This window comes from Peromyscus californicus, unplaced genomic scaffold (assembly GCF_007827085.1).
Source record: "Peromyscus californicus insignis strain IS unplaced genomic scaffold, ASM782708v3 Scaffold_7__1_contigs__length_154581171, whole genome shotgun sequence".
In the NCBI taxonomy this organism is placed as follows: domain Eukaryota; kingdom Metazoa; phylum Chordata; class Mammalia; order Rodentia; family Cricetidae; genus Peromyscus; species Peromyscus californicus.
The window spans coordinates 78,639,512-78,659,414 of record NW_026294595.1 but is presented as its reverse complement, the minus strand read 5'-3'; the positions used below and the strand labels follow the sequence as shown (position 1 = coordinate 78,659,414).

The 19,903-nt window shown below is 49.6% G+C and overlaps 1 protein-coding gene across 1 annotated transcript in view; it reads right to left on the bottom strand.

Moving 5' to 3' along the window:
- Positions 1–19,903, bottom strand: part of Abtb2 (ankyrin repeat and BTB domain containing 2) — a 165,000-nt gene that overhangs the window by 14,855 nt on the left and 130,242 nt on the right. The window contains exons 4-5 of the mRNA XM_052725672.1: positions 3,444–3,596; positions 1,820–1,985 (exon numbers count right to left, since the gene is read on the bottom strand). Of these exons, the coding sequence (XP_052581632.1) occupies positions 1,820–1,985; positions 3,444–3,596 (319 nt within the window). The remainder of the gene's footprint in view (positions 1–1,819; positions 1,986–3,443; positions 3,597–19,903) is intronic.

The following is a 19,903-nucleotide window of genomic DNA, read 5'->3' as shown; positions in this document are numbered from 1 at the left end:
TCTCTCTCTCTCTCACACACACACACACACACACACACACACTCTCACACACACACAAAGTACACAATGATTTTTTTCTCCACACATCTGTACACATTCAGAGCATAAGCCAGGCCAAGAGCTGGAGAAGGGAAACTGCTTTTCTGTGCTGTTATTATCCTCACTCGGACACACAGACAGGCTAAGGACCAGATTTCAGGGCTGATCACCATTGTTTTGACGTAAGTGTAACAACAGTAATAATCATATTAACAGGAACCACAGTGAATATTTACTAACACTGAGGGTGCCAGATGGAAAATTCTCCTAACTGCTGCTACAATCAGGCCCTGCTCTTCCACCTTAGAGGTGAAGAAAGCAAGGTCCCTCTGGTGGCAGGGTAACTTGTCAAGATACCTCAGCTGTGACATGATAGGCTAAAGGCACAGCAATCTAAAGCTTAAGCGCCTGGCCTTCAACACTGCATTCCCTGAGGAAGCAACATCAGGAGGGAGGCTCCACACTTCCTGCATGGGACCAACATCAGCCTCACAGTTCCCTCTGCGCTACTGACACTCCTCTCTGTGGCACCTCAGTCCCAGCCCCGCCACCCTTGCTAACAACTGCCTCACCAGCTTCCCTGGGTCTGACATTTCTGTTCCTCCTGCTGCGCCCGACCCCGCTCTCCCCTCAGCTCAGTCTCAGCCCCACACAGTACTCCAGGCCTCATGCCTCACCTGGAGCTCAAGTCTGTGTTGTGTTGTCGTTTCATGCGACACAGGGCTTGACCCTCCACAGTAATCTGACCGTCCCCAGGCTTCTGACCACAAGCCACACAGTGCCACTTGGAATACCGCAACTGATCCCAAACAGCACCACATAAACATTCCATAGTGGGCATGAGCTGGAGGTCGATTCCTTAGAACGGTGGTTCTCAACCTTCCTGAAGCTACGATCCTTTACTACAGTTCCTCAGGTTGGGTGACCCCCAACCATAACATTATTTCACTGCTACTTCATAACTGTATTTTTGCTACTGTTACAAATCGTAATGTAAATATCTGATATGGGACCTGGGGTCACAACCCACAGGTTGAGAACCACTGCCGCAGGGTCTTCTGCCTCTGCTGGTGACTCAGTTGTCTCTTCTGTAAGTCAGAAATCACCCCCAGTACTTCCCGCCCTTTCTCCTTATTTTGCTCTTTGGTACTTCTCGTCAACGTGCTCTTTATTTTATGTTTGTCATCCCCTCCCTTTTCTTTTTTCTTTTGGTGCTGGAGACTGAACCAAGGGCCTTGAACATGTTAGGAAAACACCCTACTACTGAGCTACATCCTCAGCCTTCAGTTTGGTCACAACAAGAACTCACTTAGTAGTCGAGACTGGCCTTGAACTCACGATCACCCTGACACAGCTTGCTGAGTGCTGTGACTCCAGTCACACCATCACTCCTGGCTTAGGTGCTTGTTTCTTACTCTCTCTCACCAGGGTTACCCCATGGAAACAGGGTTTCTCTGGGGCTAGTGACTGGCCTGCCAGTGATTACACCTCACGACTTGCTACCGAGCTGTCTCCAACCGGACTCGTCCACAACCCTGCCTCATCTAGGACAGTTGCTTTGCTAGCCCTCCAGCCAGGGACACAGAATCCACACTGCCCAGGTTGTCCAGGAGGGATGGGGATGCCCAGGCTAGCCTTCTGTCAGGAGCCTGAAGCTCAGAACTGAGCAAGCCTCAGTCAGGTTCAGAATGCAGGGTCTATGACTATTCCTACCCCCTCGAGCAATTGTCAGTTCAGAGTCGGTCTCTAAGCCTGGCCTGGAAGAGTTCACGGGAGGTACCTGGTCATCCATTGTGTTCACCCCATCTGGGCCCAGGGCTTCGATGGCCTGGCTGATGAGGTCTGTTCTCCCACAGTTGAGCATGCGGAAGCCCAGGTCCTGGTTGAATCTCTCAGTAGCAGCTCGAGCATCCAGCCTCCGGAAGGAACTGAAGCAGCACTCGGGTCTGCCCAGGGGAGACCAGGGGCTGTGTGAGTATGACCGTGACATGAGGCACAGCTGGGCCTGGCTGGCATGGGGAGCAGGATGGCTGGGTGGGACACTGAAGTGTGCACAGGTCAGCCGTGATCGGCCTTGCTCTGTTCTTGTCCTAGAGCAGTGGTTCTCAGCCTTCCTAATGCTGCGGCCCTTCCATACAGTTCTTCATTGTGTGGTGACCCCCAACCGCAAAATCATTCTCATTGCTACTTCGGAACTGTAATTTTGCTACTGTTATGAACTATAATGTAAATATTTTTTGGAGACAGAAGTTTTGTCAATGGGGTCATGACCCATAGGTTGAGAACCCCTGCCCTAGAGCATGCACAGCTTGGTTTCCCTACACATGGGTTAAGGCAATGGACTGGGCACTGGAGACCTGTTAACTGTCAGGGAACAAACTCTCAGGTCAAAATAACCTATCAAGGGACCCCACTGAGGAGGAGGAGGAGGAAAAAGCTCATCACAGGCCAGTGCCTAGGCCTGAGCACTTGGCCACTGCATGGTCCTTGCACACAGCAGGCTGACCTTCAGCCCATGAAGTGGGCATTGTGGTCAAGGTCTAGCTTTTCCCTCTGTGTCTCTTCAGGTTGCTTAGTAAGACCACAAATACCAAAGAGGAGGCAGGAAGAGGCTTAGAATCCCATGAACAATCAACCCAATCCACTAAGGACCATCACAGATACAGCCTGTGTCTACACAGGGCACACAAGAGTCATCTAAAAGCTCCTGCCTGGGTCCTTTAGTTAGGTCAACATGTCTAGAGCATGGTTTGGGCACAGTCAGAAAACAGAAATGTGAGGCACTCCTCAGGCCAGGGATGGCCATCAGGAGCTCCCCCAAGAAGAGTTTCTGCAGCAGACCTGTCTACAGGATGGGGTGCTGTGGGAAAGCATAAAGGGCACCAGTTTGGGGACCAGATGAACGTGGTCTCAAACTTAGGCACCTCTGTGGGCAAGATGCTGTTCCTCCCTGACCTGCAGGCTCGTCATCTGTAGTGGGCATTGGAGCCCTCTTTAAAGCTGTCATGACGACCAAGACAGCAGGCATAAAGCAGAAGACCTCAGCACAGGGTTTGACACGAGGAAACCACAGTGAACTGAGGAACAGAGGAAAGAGCCTCGCCATTCGCGACCCCAGACTCGCACTGTGTGTGCTCTCCAGCCCAGATTCTAAGCTGTGTCTGTTCTGGTAGCACACTAGTGGTTGCAGAAGACACACCCTGAAAGCAGCCAAGGCCTAGAACACATCTGTTCCCACACTTGGCCGTGTTGCCGTGGTGTTTGTGGAGGATACTTAGTGCAACTCAGATGCCCTACAGCCTTGCTCTTCAATGCCCACCCAGCCACTAGAAGAAGAAAGGAACAGAGGGGTGCTGGAGAGTTGGGACATGGATGTTGTAACCCCCTTCTCCCCGGCTCCATACTTGAGTTGGCGGGGCTCACAGTCCAGGCCTGGGAGCAGCAGCCGGGCTGCCTGCCGGATATCGCCACTGTCGACGGTGAGGCTGCGGCGGTGTTCTGCGTAGGTGATTGCCACTCGCATCCACTCCATCAGTGGTGGCAGCAGCATGAAGGGCCTGTGAGGCAGGAGAGAGAGGTCAGGTCTGCGTGTAGTGCTCCATGTACACAGAAGGGGTCCCTCAGCACATGGTCTCAGAAAGTAGGCACAAAGGCCAGCCACTCCAGAATTGCCGGGCTGTCCTCAGCCATCAGGAGACTTGGTCTTTGTGACCATGGAGACCCTAGTTTGTCCGTGCATTCTATGGCAACCCTGTCATGGGTCAGGAGGAATTTCCATCATGGGAACTTGGCAGAAACTGAGGGCTCTTCAGTGGCCAGTGAAAGACGCTCACCAACATGTGTAATTAGGATGCTTGCCCATGCCAAGAATTCATCTGAGCATCAGCCTTCCTATCTGCAGAAGGAGGAACCCAGCTGGAACCCAGCAACAGACCCAGGCTCTCAGCCCAGCTGTGCAACAGCAGCTGTCACCTATTACCCTGACAGCACTCCCGCATCTGTTCACCACTAGCATGCCCAATCGCCATCTTGGGTCTCTAAGAAGTCAGCAAGGTTGTCAAACTTTCTTCCTTGAGGACAAAAGTTACATTAAAACCCCTAACAAACCCCTAACCATACTAGCCAGACATGAGCTTGAAGGTGGTTCTTTGGGAGAAGTTACTTTGATGTTCCAGATCTTTCCCTATAGAAATACATGTGGGTTTGGGCAATTTAACTGGTCCATTGAATGTATGGGTATGAGGAAGACAGAGATCAGTAAAGTCTCATTGTTCTTGGTCTCCAGAGCAGGCCACAGCTGCCCAGCAGGGTTTGAGAGTCACCTGCTGTGGTGGTTTGAATGTAATTGACCCCTATAATCTCATAGGGAGTGGCACTATCAGGAGGTGTGGCCTTGTTGGAGGAAGTGTGTCACAGTGGGGGCAGGCTTTGAGGTTTCCTATGCTCAGGATATCACCTACTGTCTTAGTCGACTTTCTATTGCTTGCAAGATATGACTCTCAGCTACTTCTCCAGCACCATGTCTGCCTGCACGCCACCATGCTTCCCACCAGGATGATAATGGACTGAACCTCTGAAAATGTAAGCCAGCCACCCCAATTAAATGTTTTCTTTGTAAGACCATGCTGTGGTCATGGTGTCTCTTCACAGCAATAGAACCCTAACTGAGACACTTGCTCATCTTCATCCCCTCATGCGCTCTCACTTCTGCCTGGCTAGACTCTCTTTATCCTCACAGCACAGAGCCAATTCTGCCTCTCTCCACTCAACCTTTTCAGGCCGACTGTAATACCCCTAGAACTCTTTTCCAGCATGGCATGTGTCCCATCACTCCGACTGGCCTAAGTTCAGGAATAATGCCTTTCTCATCTCTATATTTACCCAGCCTGGGACCTGATCCAGTAGGTTTTCAATAAATGTTTGTTGATGGATTAAAACTATGGATTAGCACCTATAACTCAGCATAACATATGCAGATTTTTACTCGGAACAAGTCATGTTTCTGCTCAGAAAAGAATGACATCTGGAACTGAGTGTGGTGGCATACACCTGTAATCCCAGTACTTGGGAGATGGGAGGCAGGAGGATCAGGAATTCAAAGCCACCCTTGGCTATAATGTGAGCTTGAAGCTAGCCTGGGCTATAGGAGGCCTTGTCTTTAAAAAAAAAAAAAAGAATGATTTGCCTTATTTTCAAGGGCATGGTATTGATTAATGTAGGAGGTGGGATTATTTGGGGGAACTTTTGTAATCTAGGAAGGAAAAACAATCATACATGAATTATCACTGCAAGACTATAAATGTCCATTTGAAATCCCCTCAACTACCTGTGAATTTCCTGATTCTTGCATCACAAGGCTGGAGGCCCGCACAGAGGGACACTTACTTAAACCACTAGCACTGGAGACCGATGGCCCATGCCTCTCTCCTGTAGCTAACAGCACAGCGGAAGGCAGCGTGTAGCCATTCAGCTTCTTCTTGTGTGTGTGTAACAAGGTCTCACTGTGTAGCCCAGGCTGGCCTCTAACTTGTGTTTCTCCTGCCTCAGCTCCTAAATGTTGAGATTGCCAGCATCACCAAGCCTAGCTATGCTAGTAAACTTCTAACTGGGCATTTCCCAGTTCCTCCAGGGCAAGCTCCATTGGGATGTTCAGGACCCACAAGTCCTAGTCAGGTGGTGTCCTCATCCTCCCGCCCACCCCCACCCTTATGCCCCATTATGCTTACTAGATAGAGAATGCAGTAAGGATAGCCTTGGATATTATATACTGAGGAAAGGCTCATTTGGCCTCCATTTGCATCATCCTGATTAGAGACCACAATGTCAGAAACTACACTTCCCGGACTCCTTTGCAATTGAGGTTCTAGATGTAAATCCAGTTTCATAAGGAAGATCTTGCTTTATAAGATCCAGGAAGGAGCGGGAGGCAGAGACCACCTTTGTGTCTCTACTGTTTTTGCCAACAGATCAGGTGATTAAAAGCATGAAGTCTTTTTCTCTCTTCCTGTAGAGCATTCTTGTGTCTGGGCTCTATTTCTCTTGTATGCCAGAGGCAGAGACAACAGCAGTGAGGACAACAAGGACTCATGACCCCAGCCTCAGTCCGAAACCACATCTCCGAGGACATAAATGCTCAAACCCAGGGCCTGAGGCTGTGGACACAGTCCTAACGGGTGAGCTCCATGTTGTCTGCAGAGCTGCTCCTGGAAGCCTAGTCTAGATTCTGCCCCCTGTGTCCTTCTGTGATTTGGTTAGTGTCCAGTTCCCTGTATTAAGTCTCATCCTGTTTAAAATACCTAAAGTGATTTCTGTTTCCTGAATTGAACACTGATTAGTACTCTAGAAATCTAAATTACCCCTCTACTAGGGCGGTGATTAGTGAGTGCCTTGTCTCCAAACAAAGCTGACTTTGCCAACAGCTAACCTCTTCAGGCCAAAGATGGCTTACCTACCACCACCCCTACCTGTGATCCTGAGGCAGGTAAAATGATAAGCAATCCATGGGCTTTCTTGGTAACATCCTGTTCCTGGGCTGGGATTTCCAGGATACTGTTTCCTTTCTATTAATTCGTCCTGCCCACTGGGCACAGTGAGAAGAGCAGGCCTGCATTATGGGACATTCTGGAAAATCCCCATAAAAACTCCCGTCTCCAGTCTCCACAGTTGGGTTACAGCTTCCTAATGGAAGGGTCTGGAGGCGTGGGGCTGAGGGTAACTGATGTGTGTGTCTTCTCAATGTCTCTCTTCCCAAAGCTCAGGTTGGCTGAGAGCCCTTTTGTGCTGAAATGCAGTTGGCTGCAGGGTGAGGCCTGGAGCCCCAGGCAGGCTGAGGAAAGCCCCTCTGTGCAGCCCAGCCGCCTGCTGAGATAATGCCGGGTCCAAGACCTTGGAGTAGCCATTCTTGGATATTTTTGGTCTCAAGTCTCATTTTATACTCCAAAAAGTTACTGGAACTCTCAAAAGACTTGTATTGATCTTATTCTATGATACCAACAAAAACTAAAACAGAGAAAACGCTGAATCACAAGAATACACAAGCATCCCACAAGCGATCACAGTGACAACATCATGTTAAAAGCCTCTGGAAAACTCCCTTGGACACGGCACAAAAAATGAAATTCAAAAGCAAACATCACATTCTTTTGAAAACATATTTGACCCTGTACTCTCCCAGCAAGTGTCTCCAGGGTCCCAGGGGTTCCATGGGCACAATTTGAGGACTTCTGCCTCAGAAGACCACATCAGGTGCCTGTGCTGATTAGGTGGTTTGGTAGTTTTTGTTTTTGTTTTTTTGACAAGGCCCTACTGCAAAGCCCTGAAACCTTGGCTGGCTCAGAACTCACTCTATAGACCAGGCTGGAATCAAACTCACAGAAACCCACCTCTCTTTGCCTCTTGAAAGCATGTACCACCACAGCTGGCATTAGTTTTTATTGTCAACTTGACATAACCTAGAGTCAGTTGGGAAGAAAGAATCCCAATTAAGGAACTGCCTAGAGCAGACTGGCCTGTGGCCACGTCTGTGAAAGACTGTCTTGATGAATGACTGATGTTGGGGAACCTAGCTCACTGTGGACAATACTGTTCCTAGGCAGGTAACTCTGGACAACCTACCAAGAAAGGCAGCTAAGCAGAGGCAGTAAGCAGCGTTCCTCCGTGGTTCCTGGTTTCCACTCGAGTTCTGTCCTGACTGCCCTCAATGACAAGCTGTGCCCTGTAAGATGAAGCAAACTCTTTCCTCCTCTAATCTCCTTTGGTCAGGGTGTTTTATCACACAGCAACAGAAAAGGCAGTGAGAATAGCGTTTATGGGCACCAATGCCCAGGGCTGGCAGGCAGCAGCGGGCCCAGGGTGAAACTCTGTCCTGGTGGCACACATTCCTGTGAACCCTGAAATAGCACAGGGCTTGCACATACACTCCTGGGATCAGGGTCCTGAGGATCCTTAAGGGCAGCATCCTTACCGGAAGAAAGTTCTAGTGGCCCCAGTACCACTGAACTGATTATGGAACCTCAGGCAGGGCACTGTCCTCTATGGGCCTGACTTTCTATTAAAGAAGGGGTTAATGTTTCTACATTTTCTTCCATGGTGAGAAGCCGTCTCCTTTAACTGCAGACTCTTCATGGCAGGAACTCCCTACAGCCCAGACAGAATGTATGGTTCTGGAGCGAGACTGACTGCCTGAGATCAGGTGTCTTCTTACCAATCAAAACTCTGACCCTGTACAGTAGCTTCACCTCTTCTAGTCACAATTTCCATCTGAGCAAAATGGGTCTAAACTATAGGAGTACTTCCCAAGACAGCTCTAAGTGTGTACACAAAGTGCTTAGCAGAAGGATGCTGGGAACATGGTATGTTCTCCGTAAACGGTAACTAGTCTTACCGCTTTAGTGTCTGTTGAGAGAGAAAACAAAATAGAAGAAAACAGGCCATAGGAATCTGGCTCTATGAAATGCCTCAGCTCCAGCCTTCTTACAGGCCAGCTGACTGGCTGCCTTCTCCCCGGCAGCAAGCATAAACACGTAAGCCCGCAGGCAGGCTGCCCACTAGCCACTCCAGCCCAGCTCGTAAAACAGAGAAAACAAACGCAACCACTCTGTTGAGAGTGAGCTGCAAACTTTCTGGAGGCACAAACTCTTGGCCTTGGCAATGAAGAAGATACTTGCCCAGAAGAGGTGAGTACAAGAAACCCAGTCCTTAGAGGCTTATGGGTCACTGATATATGTGGTGGTGGAGTATTACTGTAAGGGATATGCAGCCCCCAGCATACCCTGCACACACAGTCTGCTGCTGCTGCTGCTGCTGCTGCTAACAGTGACTTAACAGAATCGCTGGCTCTCTCATAGCAGCTGTCTGTGTGGGTATAAAAGAACCACTATCCGTTAAGGTCACTTTTGGCTGCACAGTGAGTTTGAGACTAGCCTGAGCTACATGAGACACTGTCTCAAAGATAAACAGCCAATAGAACTGGCAGGACAGCTCAGCAGGTAAAGGTGCTTGCCACCAACCCTGACATCCGAGTTCAATCCCCAGGACCCAGACTGGGGAAGCAGAGGATTGACCTCCACACGCATGTGGTGGCACCCTCTGCCCCCCAAAATACACGGATGCAAGAAAAGCATTAAACAAACAACAGGAAACTGCTGGGCAGAGGATGGTGCTCAGAAGCAGAAGTGCTTGCCTTGAATTTGCTGAGGCCTCGAGTTTAACCCCAGCACAGCAAAACAAAACAACAAACAAGGAGGACAAGCTACTCTCTGAAGAGAGTTCATAAAAACACACCAGAGAAATGCGTTTCTTTCTACATGACCCTGGACACCTCCTCTCACTGCTAACGGAGGTGAGGTGAGGCCTTCCCCAAGGTCACACAGCAAGCGTCAGAAATAGGGATACAGAACCAGTGTCTCTCACTACTCCACTTCTCACTTTATACTACTGGTGAGCCTGACAGTGCCCATCCAAGGGTCTCACAAGCCCCCTCCTCAACAGGACTCAGCAAAAGTTGTCTTATTCTCTCTCTCATACATACACACACACACACACACACACACACACACACACACACACACACACACACACGGAATAAGCTTCTGAAGGTCTTGATTGTAAGAGGGCCTGCCCTGCCCCCCGCCCCCCAAGTGATTTATTAGGACGACAGTCCTGAGGTGGTGTCTTAACATGGAACAGGAAACACCTCCAATTTCCAGCTCAAAGCAGGCTCTGTTCTTTCTGGAGGTGGGAGGGAACCTTGGACCAGGAGTCAGGTTGGCAGGTGGGCACTGGCCTGTATCCATAGTCCATGTAGTCCAAACTCTGGGCAGGAGGAAGTCTTGTGCCTCTGTCCTCAACCTGGTGTGTTGAGGACTGTACGCCTCTAGATCTCCAGAGGAAGAACTGGGGACATGGACAGGATGTGCCTCCTGGCCAAGGCTGAGATCAGGCTTCGGCTTCACCCTGGGAAGGCTGGGCCAGGTTCTCCTGTATGTAAGGGCATGGCAGCTCGTGGGCTGGGAGGGTAGAGACAGGGACATCACTTTTGGCCTTACTACCTAGGGACATTTCCCCATCATCTTAGCTTCAAAAACGGGGAGTCAAGGAGCCTGAGAGCTGAGGCGGGGGCGGGGTGTTACTGTGGGTTTTGGCCTCAGATTTCAGTTTCTCCAACTTTGCCCCACCTTCAGCAAGGGGCACAGCAGAGCTCTGGGACTGTTTGGGTGGGTTCCCCCTGCCATGGTCTCGCTATGAAGCCTGCTGCACTCTGGTCTTCCACTTGGGTGGTTTCCCTTGCCATGGTCTCGCTGTGAAGCATGCTGTACTCTGGCCTTCTGCTTGGGTAGGTTCCCCCTGCCATGGTCTCGCTGTGAAGCATGCTGTACTCTGGCCTTCTGCTTGGGTGGGTTCCCTTGCCATGGTCTCACTGTGAAGCATGCTGCACTCTGGCCTTCTGCTTTGGTGGGTTCCCTTGCCATGGTCTCGCTGTGAAGCATGCTACACTCTTGCCTTCCACTTACCATCTGGGCAGGCAGGGAGCAGGGCAGAAATGTTGCAGACTGCCAGATTTTTCCACCCAGGGACGATTCCACAGACTGAGACGTCTCTGGAAGGGCTAGGGTTGGCTCTGGAGTACCAGCCTGAGGCCCTCTTCCTGGTTTCCCTAAGACTTCCAGAGCTGCTGTGGCCCCAAACCAAGCTAAACGCCCACGTAGAATAAAGCCAACATTGTCTTACTGAAGTCAGATCCCACCCCAGCACAAAGGAAGCGATTCTCATTCGCCTCACATCTTGGACTAATTATTTTCCTAGAATTGCTTGGTAAACCAGGATGGTTTGGCTCAGCTTAGAGTGAGAGCTAAGCACGTTTCTCTCCCTGGACCCCCAAGGCCCGTGTCCCCCTGGCTGAGCCTAGCTGCTTCAGAACATTCGGCTGATCTTAGCAGAATCTCTGTTTGGAATCAGGTGACTTCTGTTGAAGGTGGGGCTTTGGCTTTCTGGGGGAGGGGACGATACAGTTTCTTATTAAAACTCATCTGGTGCATATTAGAGGCACTAGAAGCAGCTTGCTAGATATGCTACACATGTGATGATTTCTAGGTTTTTGTTTTGTTAGTGCTTGGGATTGAACTCAGATCCATGCACATGTTAAGCATATGTTCTACCACTGAGTTACATCTCCGTCCTCTCTGGTACTATGCTTGTTTGTCTTTGACATGAAGTCTTGTTATGTAGCCTGAGCTGGCCCCGAGTAGTTCACTTTGTAGATCAGATGATTGGGCTACTTCATACTTGATCCTTCCTGCCTTTGCCTCTCAAGTCCCAGGATTATAGGTGTGTATGCCCTGTCTCCTCCACTTTACTATATGATTGCCCAGGCTGGCCTTGAACCCAGGGCTCAAGTGACTCATGTGCATTGGTATCCAGAACAGATAGGATTGGGATGGGCTGCCTTGTCAAACTGAATGTGAACATAGATATCGATTTCAAACATGGCCTAGTCCTGATGAGCTATGTCCTCTTCTGGCCTCTTGCTAGTGGTTGCTCTTGAGGTCTCAATGGAGTCTGTCCGCAATGGAATGTGCAGTCAACTAACTGTGTGACAATTGGGACATGGGAATGAACAGAAAATCACTAACAAATAATGTTTACAGAACAGGTAGGAAGCCACTGGCATTTTTAAAAAGTCCCCTACATCTATCGATTAATCCTCACAACTACTTTATGAAGTGGGTATTGTTACTATTAGTGTGCCTTCTTACAAATGGGCAAACCGAGGACCCTATGTCATTCACTTAGCAGTGGCAGACTTCCTGGTTCACACCCATCCAAGGTCCTCTTCAGAATAGATTTCACTACCACACAGATTTGTCCTTTAGCCCTGTTTAGTGTCTTCATTTTGCTTTAATTAAAAAAAATTATTCGTTTGTGTGTATGTGTGTGTGTGTGTGTGTGTGTGTGTGTGTGTGTGTGTGTACTAGAGCTTATGGGAGTCAGTTCTCTCATGTGGGTCTGAGGGATCTAACTTAGGCCATCACACTTGAATGCAAGGCCTCTCTCTACCTACTACGCCATCCTGCGCCCCCGCTTCACCCACCCCCTTTGACCAGGAGTCACCATGCAGTCTAGGTTAACCTGGAGCTGACTGTGCAGACTAAGCAGGCCTTCAACACCACTCCTGCCTCTACTTCCCCAGGCAGTGGTATGTGCTACCACGTCTGGCTGATTTAGGATGCTTTAGCTAAGGATATTTTGAACTTTGGGATAAGGCAAACACAAACCCATACAACCATCGTGTTTTTCACTATCAGTTCAGTATTCAACAGACATTTATTATGCAGTATTTATATTTAAGATCAGCTTTTAGGGGTCTGGTCATGGTAGCACACATCTGTAATTCCAGCAGTTGGAAGGCAGAGGTAGGAGAATCATGACTTGATGGCCAGCTTGGGCTACAGAGTAAGTTCAAGATGAGACTATCTCAAGAACAGAAAATAAAACCAAAAATGAAACAGTACCCAGATCAATGCATTTTTGACTTGGGATATTTTTAACTAATGATGGTTCTACCAAGATGTGACCCACCTCACAATGAGAGGCATCTGTAATATGTCTCCCAATCTGGACCACTTTTGAGAGAGCAGGGAAGTGCTGTTACCAACACAGAGACGGCCAAGTGTACAGCGGTCCTTCATCCTCACAATGTTAGGGCACTTGGCTAGAGAATCTCTGCCACAGAGGTCCCTCTGCCTGGCCCATGTTGCCTGTTTTGCAAGGGTGTCTCCTCCCGCCCACCAGCTTGGCTCGTCTCCACTCTCCCCTTCCGCAACATGCCCTGTGACATACAGTACTTACCAGGCCTGTAGTCTTTTATTGGCGTGGGGGTTTGTGGGCTTTTCCCTCTAGAGTACAACTTTCCCAAAGGCTCACTGTTAGCCCCTGCCACCGTTCAGCACAGAAGCTCCATTAGGGACCATCTACTGAGTTCATAACAAAGTCAGGGCATATTTCTTATTTAGTCTTTGGATCATGTTCTTAGGGGTCCATTCACTCCCGAGCTGCTCCTGAAGGTAAAGAGGGACTGCCTTGCCTTTTGTTCCTTAAGGCTTCAGGTAACTTGAATATTAGCACATTCTTTTTGGATAAGAAACAACTAATCCCCAGATAAAAAGATGGCCATGTGCCATGAGAACTTCCTAACCAGGAATAACTTCCTAGAGCCTGAAAGACTGAGGCTAAGGCGGTTCTAGGAAGGCAACTAGAGCACTTTGGGATAAGACAGAGAAAGGGAGAGGTGTGGTGGAGCTGGCATGCATGCACCCTTGGCAGCTGGTCTTGACTCCTGCTGGCATCTTGTGTGGGTGAGGAGGTCTAGATACCAATGGGAACTGTATGCAGGCTACCATACTTCCATGCAGCAGGGAGGGCCTTAAGCCTTCGAAGTCGAGGCCATCAGACCCAGTCTCAGGCTAGCACTTTTCAGCATTGCTGCCTGGAGGGTGGCAACTGGTCCAGCAGGTCAGGGTATCGCTGCTTCCCACACACTGGGTTGTAACACTGTGACAACAAGCCTCTTTCAACTCCTCTTGGACAACAGGTCATACCTCACCTACAGAGCCCATGGCTGCCACACGCCAGAGACCCACTTCCTTTTTCCACACTTGCATGCGACAGCTGACTAAAGACCACACGTTCTTTTACCACCTAAAAACCGGATAGGCAAGGACTTCTGACCAGAGCAGGCACTCTTTTCTCTTGTGGGCACTCACCACCACTCCCTGGCCTCTGCCAGCAAGGAGCCTCATCAGGGTTCCTGAAGACAACTTCATTTATCCCATAGACATCTACCTGCTGGGCAGAGGAGCATGGTGGAGTCTCTGGGCTAGACCCTTGAAATGAATATTTCTCTTCAAATGTAGCTGAGTGAAATCGTACACATCTGCTTACCCCATCACCTGCAGTCTGGAGCAGAAAGGTGACCCAGTTAAGAGTGTCACATAGAGAGCTTCTAGGAACATGTTGAACTTGAGGGAGACAGAGATGAACATGTGTAGGGAAGAATTCCTGATGGGTAACTAGTGGCCCTATGGATAGGGATGGGGTCTTGTGGATGGTGGCCTGTGTTCCAACACAGCCAGAGAATGACGATAAAAGGCAAGCTCCTAGCTCCTTTCTACACCTACAGCCCAACTGCAGCCCTGTGAACACTCTGGCATGGGCTTCTGAACCACACGCTATATTGCTAGGATCTGGGCACCAACTTATGCCAAGCAAGCCCAAGGCCATTTGCATATTGCCTCTGACCCCTCAGCTGCTCGCTAGGTATGTTTGTCACCAGTGTGGAAGCCAAAGCACACGGTTCAGGTCACAGAGCAGCCAACCATAACTGGACTGGCTGCAGAAAACCTAAGTGTGCTGGGGTCGGTCTTTCATGATGCCCAGTTCCACACAGGACACACTGAACCTGTTAGCTGGCAGAGAGGTAGGAGATGTAAAGGCTTACCCCCATGGGCCACATCCCCAGTCCGTCCAGACTCCAGCTTTGTACTTGCAGTCTCAACAAGCTCTGAACTTGGCCTCAAACTGGAGGCCAGATACCAGAGTCTCAAAGGATGCACCCCAGGTTCAAGAAGGACTAAAAACCCCATTCCAAAACTGCATATAGTAAAGAGGGGAAAGGGAGGCGGCAGGGCAAGCCACAGCCAGCTGAGAGGCTGCCGGTCCGGGTTGTGTGGGAAGGAATAAATCTAAGGAGATGCCTGGCAGGCGAGTGAGGGCAGGCCAGAAACCGGCCCGCTCTGGCTTCTGATCTGCCAAAACTCCGAGCTTGCTCTCATCCCCAGGGTCTGAACCATCTCTAGCTTGGCCTTGGAAGCACCTCAAGAAAGCAGGATCAGTTCCCTTGAGAGCTGGGATTTCCCCACATGGAGGCACTCTCGGAAACCCAGCCATACTACAGACAAAAGGGATTGTTGCTGCTTATGTTAAAAAAGAAAAACAAAAACAAAAACCCTCGAAATGAATGAACCCTGAGCTGGGCAGTTCCCAGTCTTCAGTTTTTGAAGACTGGCAGTTCCAACAATGGGACAGGAAGTCCCAGGCAACGGGCAGCCCGCAGGGGCACTTGTCAGAGGCCTGGCCAGGATCCTGTCCTGTCCCCGTACTCCATTATCTGGCACTGCCACTTGCTTTGTCTGCCCCAAATCCCTGGCTCGCTCCTTCTCGGATGTTGGCAGATGCCCACATTCAGGCTGGCCACCCAGAGCTAGCAAACTCAAGTCTGATGGGAAGCAGTTGAGAGCCAGCCACCCATGTCACAGTGGGTGGGGGAGGAGCTGATGGAGAGGCCGGAGTCTTGCCATCTCAGTCCTGGGAGGGCAATGGATTTACCACCATCCACAGTGAGGAGTCACTGGTTTATCATAATCAGAATTCCTGGCCGGAGCTCCGCTCTTCCTAACTGAGACCTTGGGCATGGATGTCTGGCTCCTTCTCAGGACCTCAGTCTGCTTATCTGTAAATGGGAACAAGAAGAACTTCCTCCAAGAGCTACGGGCAAGGGACTGTTAGGAGGCTGTGTAAAGTGCTTCAGGGACTGTCAGGCTTGGTCTTGATGCCGAGACTCCACACAAAACCCCTTAATGTTCTCAAGACAGGATGTGTCCTGGGCCGCCATTAGAACTGACTGCCGACTCACTATCCCTCTGGAGTGTGGGTAAGAAGAGGGAAGGAGAGGCTGGAGTAACATGTTCCGCTAAGCTGAATTCTTGCTTCTCACAAAAACAACAATAATCAAATAAGGCCACACTGCTCCTAGGTATGCAGTGGCAGCAGGTTACACACAGGTACCACAGCAGTCCAACCTTAGCAAGCAGGAGTCCAGGAACATAATACACCATGACTCTTAGAAAGTAACTGACAGTTTGCTTGGTTAGAGAAAATCTAGGCTGTAGAGTACTTTGAATCCTTGGGTTGCAGTTTGTAATACATCTAAAACTCTAAAACACACAGACACTTTAGTTCCAAATAATTCTCACCTAAGTCCTTTGGGACATCTGGTCTACCTCATCTTCTTTGTCCCTCATCAGGTTCTTTCCTACTGTTGGTAGTTACAAGAAAGTAAAGACAGGGACTGAAAAGCAAGGTATACAAACAAAGGAGAGAAAACATATACTTGGACTTTTAAGCTCACCAACGTTTTGGGTTTATCTGAATTAAATATGATTTAGCTATTTTGGTCCTTCCATAAGTTTATGATAATAACACTTGTACAGATTTTAGCAACTGCCACACATGGGGAGCTTATTCTGATTTGATCCCTACAAACTCTGTTGGAAGCAGGTCAGGTCATTTCGGTTTCAAGTAAGGGAAAGGTGGGTGTGGGGTATTAAATCACCTGCTTGCGGTCAGGTCACCGGTACATGGTAAAGCAGAAGCCCCTTCGCCCTAACTTCCCAGACCTCTACCATGAGGTGCTACTGACTATTTTGCTAAGTGAAGACAATATTTAACTGCCTGCTGTGTTTCAAGGACTGTTCTATGTGCTAAGGACACCTAAGAAACAAGGAAGACCCATAGTGCTTACATTTTCAAGGAGTGAGAAAGGGCCAGACAGGTAGATTAACACCTAAACAAGGTCGTTTCAAACAGAGAAGAGGGAGAGGTGACAAGGCACGGCTTGGGTGGGAGAGACAGCTCTCTGTGTGCTCTGAAGACTATACACCAGTCCTTTTGGAGGTTACTGGAAATGCCAAATGGGGGAACATGGAAGCAATACTTAATTCACTCAATAGCTATTATTTCATTTACTTCCATTTTGGGTAAACAGATGGAAATTTAATGCACAAGAAGCGGGGAGAGTCAGGAAGAAAAGAGCTTAACATTGCAAATCTTCTTGAAGTGCTATTTAAGGGAATCACAAGTCAGGAGCATGAAGCTACCATCGCCATCATCTCTATTATTTGGTAAGAAAACACTTTCGCAAGCTGAGCAAAAGATTAACGAGCCACTTAGACTCAACACTCTGAACGTCAATCGGTGGGTGCTTCGAATGTATTTAGAGGGTTTGTCTGAATATCACCCTTCTGCATCTGGAACAGAACAAAGGGAATAGATGACTGTCCTCACTGTGGGGCTCACTGGTGTAAAGGTCATGTCCCCAGAATTTGGGGAGCCACCTAAAGAAGCAGGCTTGAAGTTCCATTTTACCAGGAACAGTCTCATAGAACCAGAGGAAGAAGGGCTGACCCAGACTCTCAGAAGACACCTCTGAGCATGTGCTCTCCAATGGCAAACTACTGACCCACAGCCTGACATTGAAGCATTTGCCCAACAGCAATTGGTAATGACTGGAAGGGTGGGAGTGGAGATCTACCTAAGCTTTACGTTTGTAAAGTGTGAATTCATTTCTGTCATGATATATGTACCTGGAAATACCAGAAGCTCTGTGACTTTTGTTGCCCAAGCCATGCCGCCCACCTACCTGAATTTTCTGTGGTTGTCTTTTGAGGCCTAGGTAAAGTCCCCGGTCCAATCTTCTGCCACCCTTCAACAATTTTAGCTTTAGACTCTCCTGAATGTGATAATGAAGACATCAGACACACTGCATACCAGACACTGTTCTAGGTGCTTTATACACACACACACACACACACACACACACACACACACACACACACACACACACACACATTAATCCTAGAGCATCCTGAGGTTGCCACTACTGTTTCTATGCTAGGCAGCAATGAGGCACAAAGCTGAAGTGACAGGCATGAGGCCATCTGGTTGGGGGATTTGAAGTGAGGCAGGCTCTGAGCCAGAGGGCCAGCCTAACACACTGCACAAGACTGAGCTTCCTCTCACACTGTTTGATGGCTGAAGGTTCTGAAACGCAGCATGAGTGAGCTCAAAAAGTCTGTCTCTGAACCCAAGTTTATTTGGATAGCGCTAGAGCAGCTGAATAAAGACTCGATGACACCAGGCCTTGCAAGGTTCCATCCCAGTTCAGACACTCCTGGTTTAGGGTCTGAGACACTGGCAGGCTCCAACCCTCTGGAGGGTATCTACTTCTACAAAGAGGCACCGTGTGGAGTTGGGGGAAGGAGCAAAGGATCTGGAGCCAGAGCCCAAGGCTTGAGCAAATGGACTGGAAGTCGCTCACTATAACCGAACTCCTTTCTCCCTGGCCTTGCTTTTTCAGGGTCCTGGGATCTGATGCACAGGACTGGTCATCCCACCCCAGTCTGACCCCTCTGACTCTGTAGCTCTGTGTCTCCTTCCATTCTTTATGCCTGATGACATCTTCCAGCAATGTGCTGGCAAGAGACCCACTCCCTTGCCTCCCCTGAATGTCTATACAGTCATCCTTCTCCTCATTCCTCAGGACAGTTACAGTCTGGGCTGCCACTCCAGCTGGCCAACCCTCTGCCTCCAGGCACTCCCACCATCAAGGACCACACTGGGCCAGATGGTTGCCCATCCTCCTCCAGGCCTCGGGGGAGGGAGGCCCACTCCTGGAGCCCTGACAGGAGCTTCTTTCACTTTCTAAGCTTAATCTCAGCAGTGACACACCCCGCAGGGCAGCAGCTGTGACTAATCCTGTGTTCTAGGCCCTGCCTTATGTCTGGCTGGTGCTGTGACAGAGCTGCCAGCGAGCAAGGCATCCTGGGAGGGCACAGGGGTGGAAAAGCTCTCAAGGGTAACAAGTGGGGTCCTGGTAGAGGAGAGGCAGGCAGGCGAGGCTAGAGAGGCCTGGAGGAGGTAGACCTGAAAGTTGGGGCCCACTCGTGATGTCAGAGCTTTAGGGCCAGGGAGAAGAGCTATTATATCCAGCACTGTGAAAAGCCAAGCCTGGGGCTCAGAAATGGAGTTTGAATTCTCATCTAGCCATTCACTGCTCAGGCCCATGTCTGATACATCACCCTCGTGATAAACTACGGACATAAGGAACAGAAATAGCTAGAAATGTTCCTTAAAAGGAAGATCGCATCTCACTGTGTGCGTGCATGCGTGCATGCGTGCGTGCGTGCGTGCGTGCGTGTGTGCGTGTGTGTGTGTTCCACCCAGTGTAGAGTTGTTTCCCAACCCCCACCCCCCGTCAGGCAGGCTAAGTGGATGGAACTCAGGCCTCTCTCTGCCCTAGAGCATGTACATCAGGATGCTGCCTGATTCCCAGCATGAGAATGCCTTCTCACTCCTTTCAGTGGTACCCTGCCCTGATTGCCACCCTAAGTTCCTACTGTTTGTGGGACTCCCTTCCCAAGCACAGAGCACCCAGGTCTGGGGGAAGGTTGCCTTGCAGAGAGATACAGCAGCCCCACTGAACAGTACAGGCTTAGCAGGGAATGCCACATTGTGCTCCACACAAAAGGGACAATCAGCATGTTGCTGCCCTTTATCTGCAGGGCTGTGGTCACTCAAGGCTCTCACTAGAAGGAATCATGGTATATTTTTTTATGAACAAAACTATGGAAGAGTTTAATAGCCATACCACCGAACCCAGACCACCAAAATGAACCCCCCTTAGGTATAAGGTCGTGAATGGGGTCACTTAATCCCAAAGAGACCCAGACAGTCATCAGTCCCCACAGAAGGCCTTCAGGGGACATTCACGGCCACACCTAGAATCACAGTCTCTGTTCAGTTTGGGTTGTATGCTTCTGAGTGAGGCAGAAGGAAGTCCCTCACAGAAGGGAACAGGTAGAGTCAGGGGAGGATTCACAAAAGCAAAGCGCTAGAACCCTGATGAACTCTAGTTACCACAGGAGGGCGAAGTCTCCTGAGCACTGGTGGGAATGTTGGGTTAGTAGAGCTCTGTGGGGCTATGAGGCACACCCCAGCTCTCCAAGACCTCTAGGGTGCGTCCTGTCCAAGA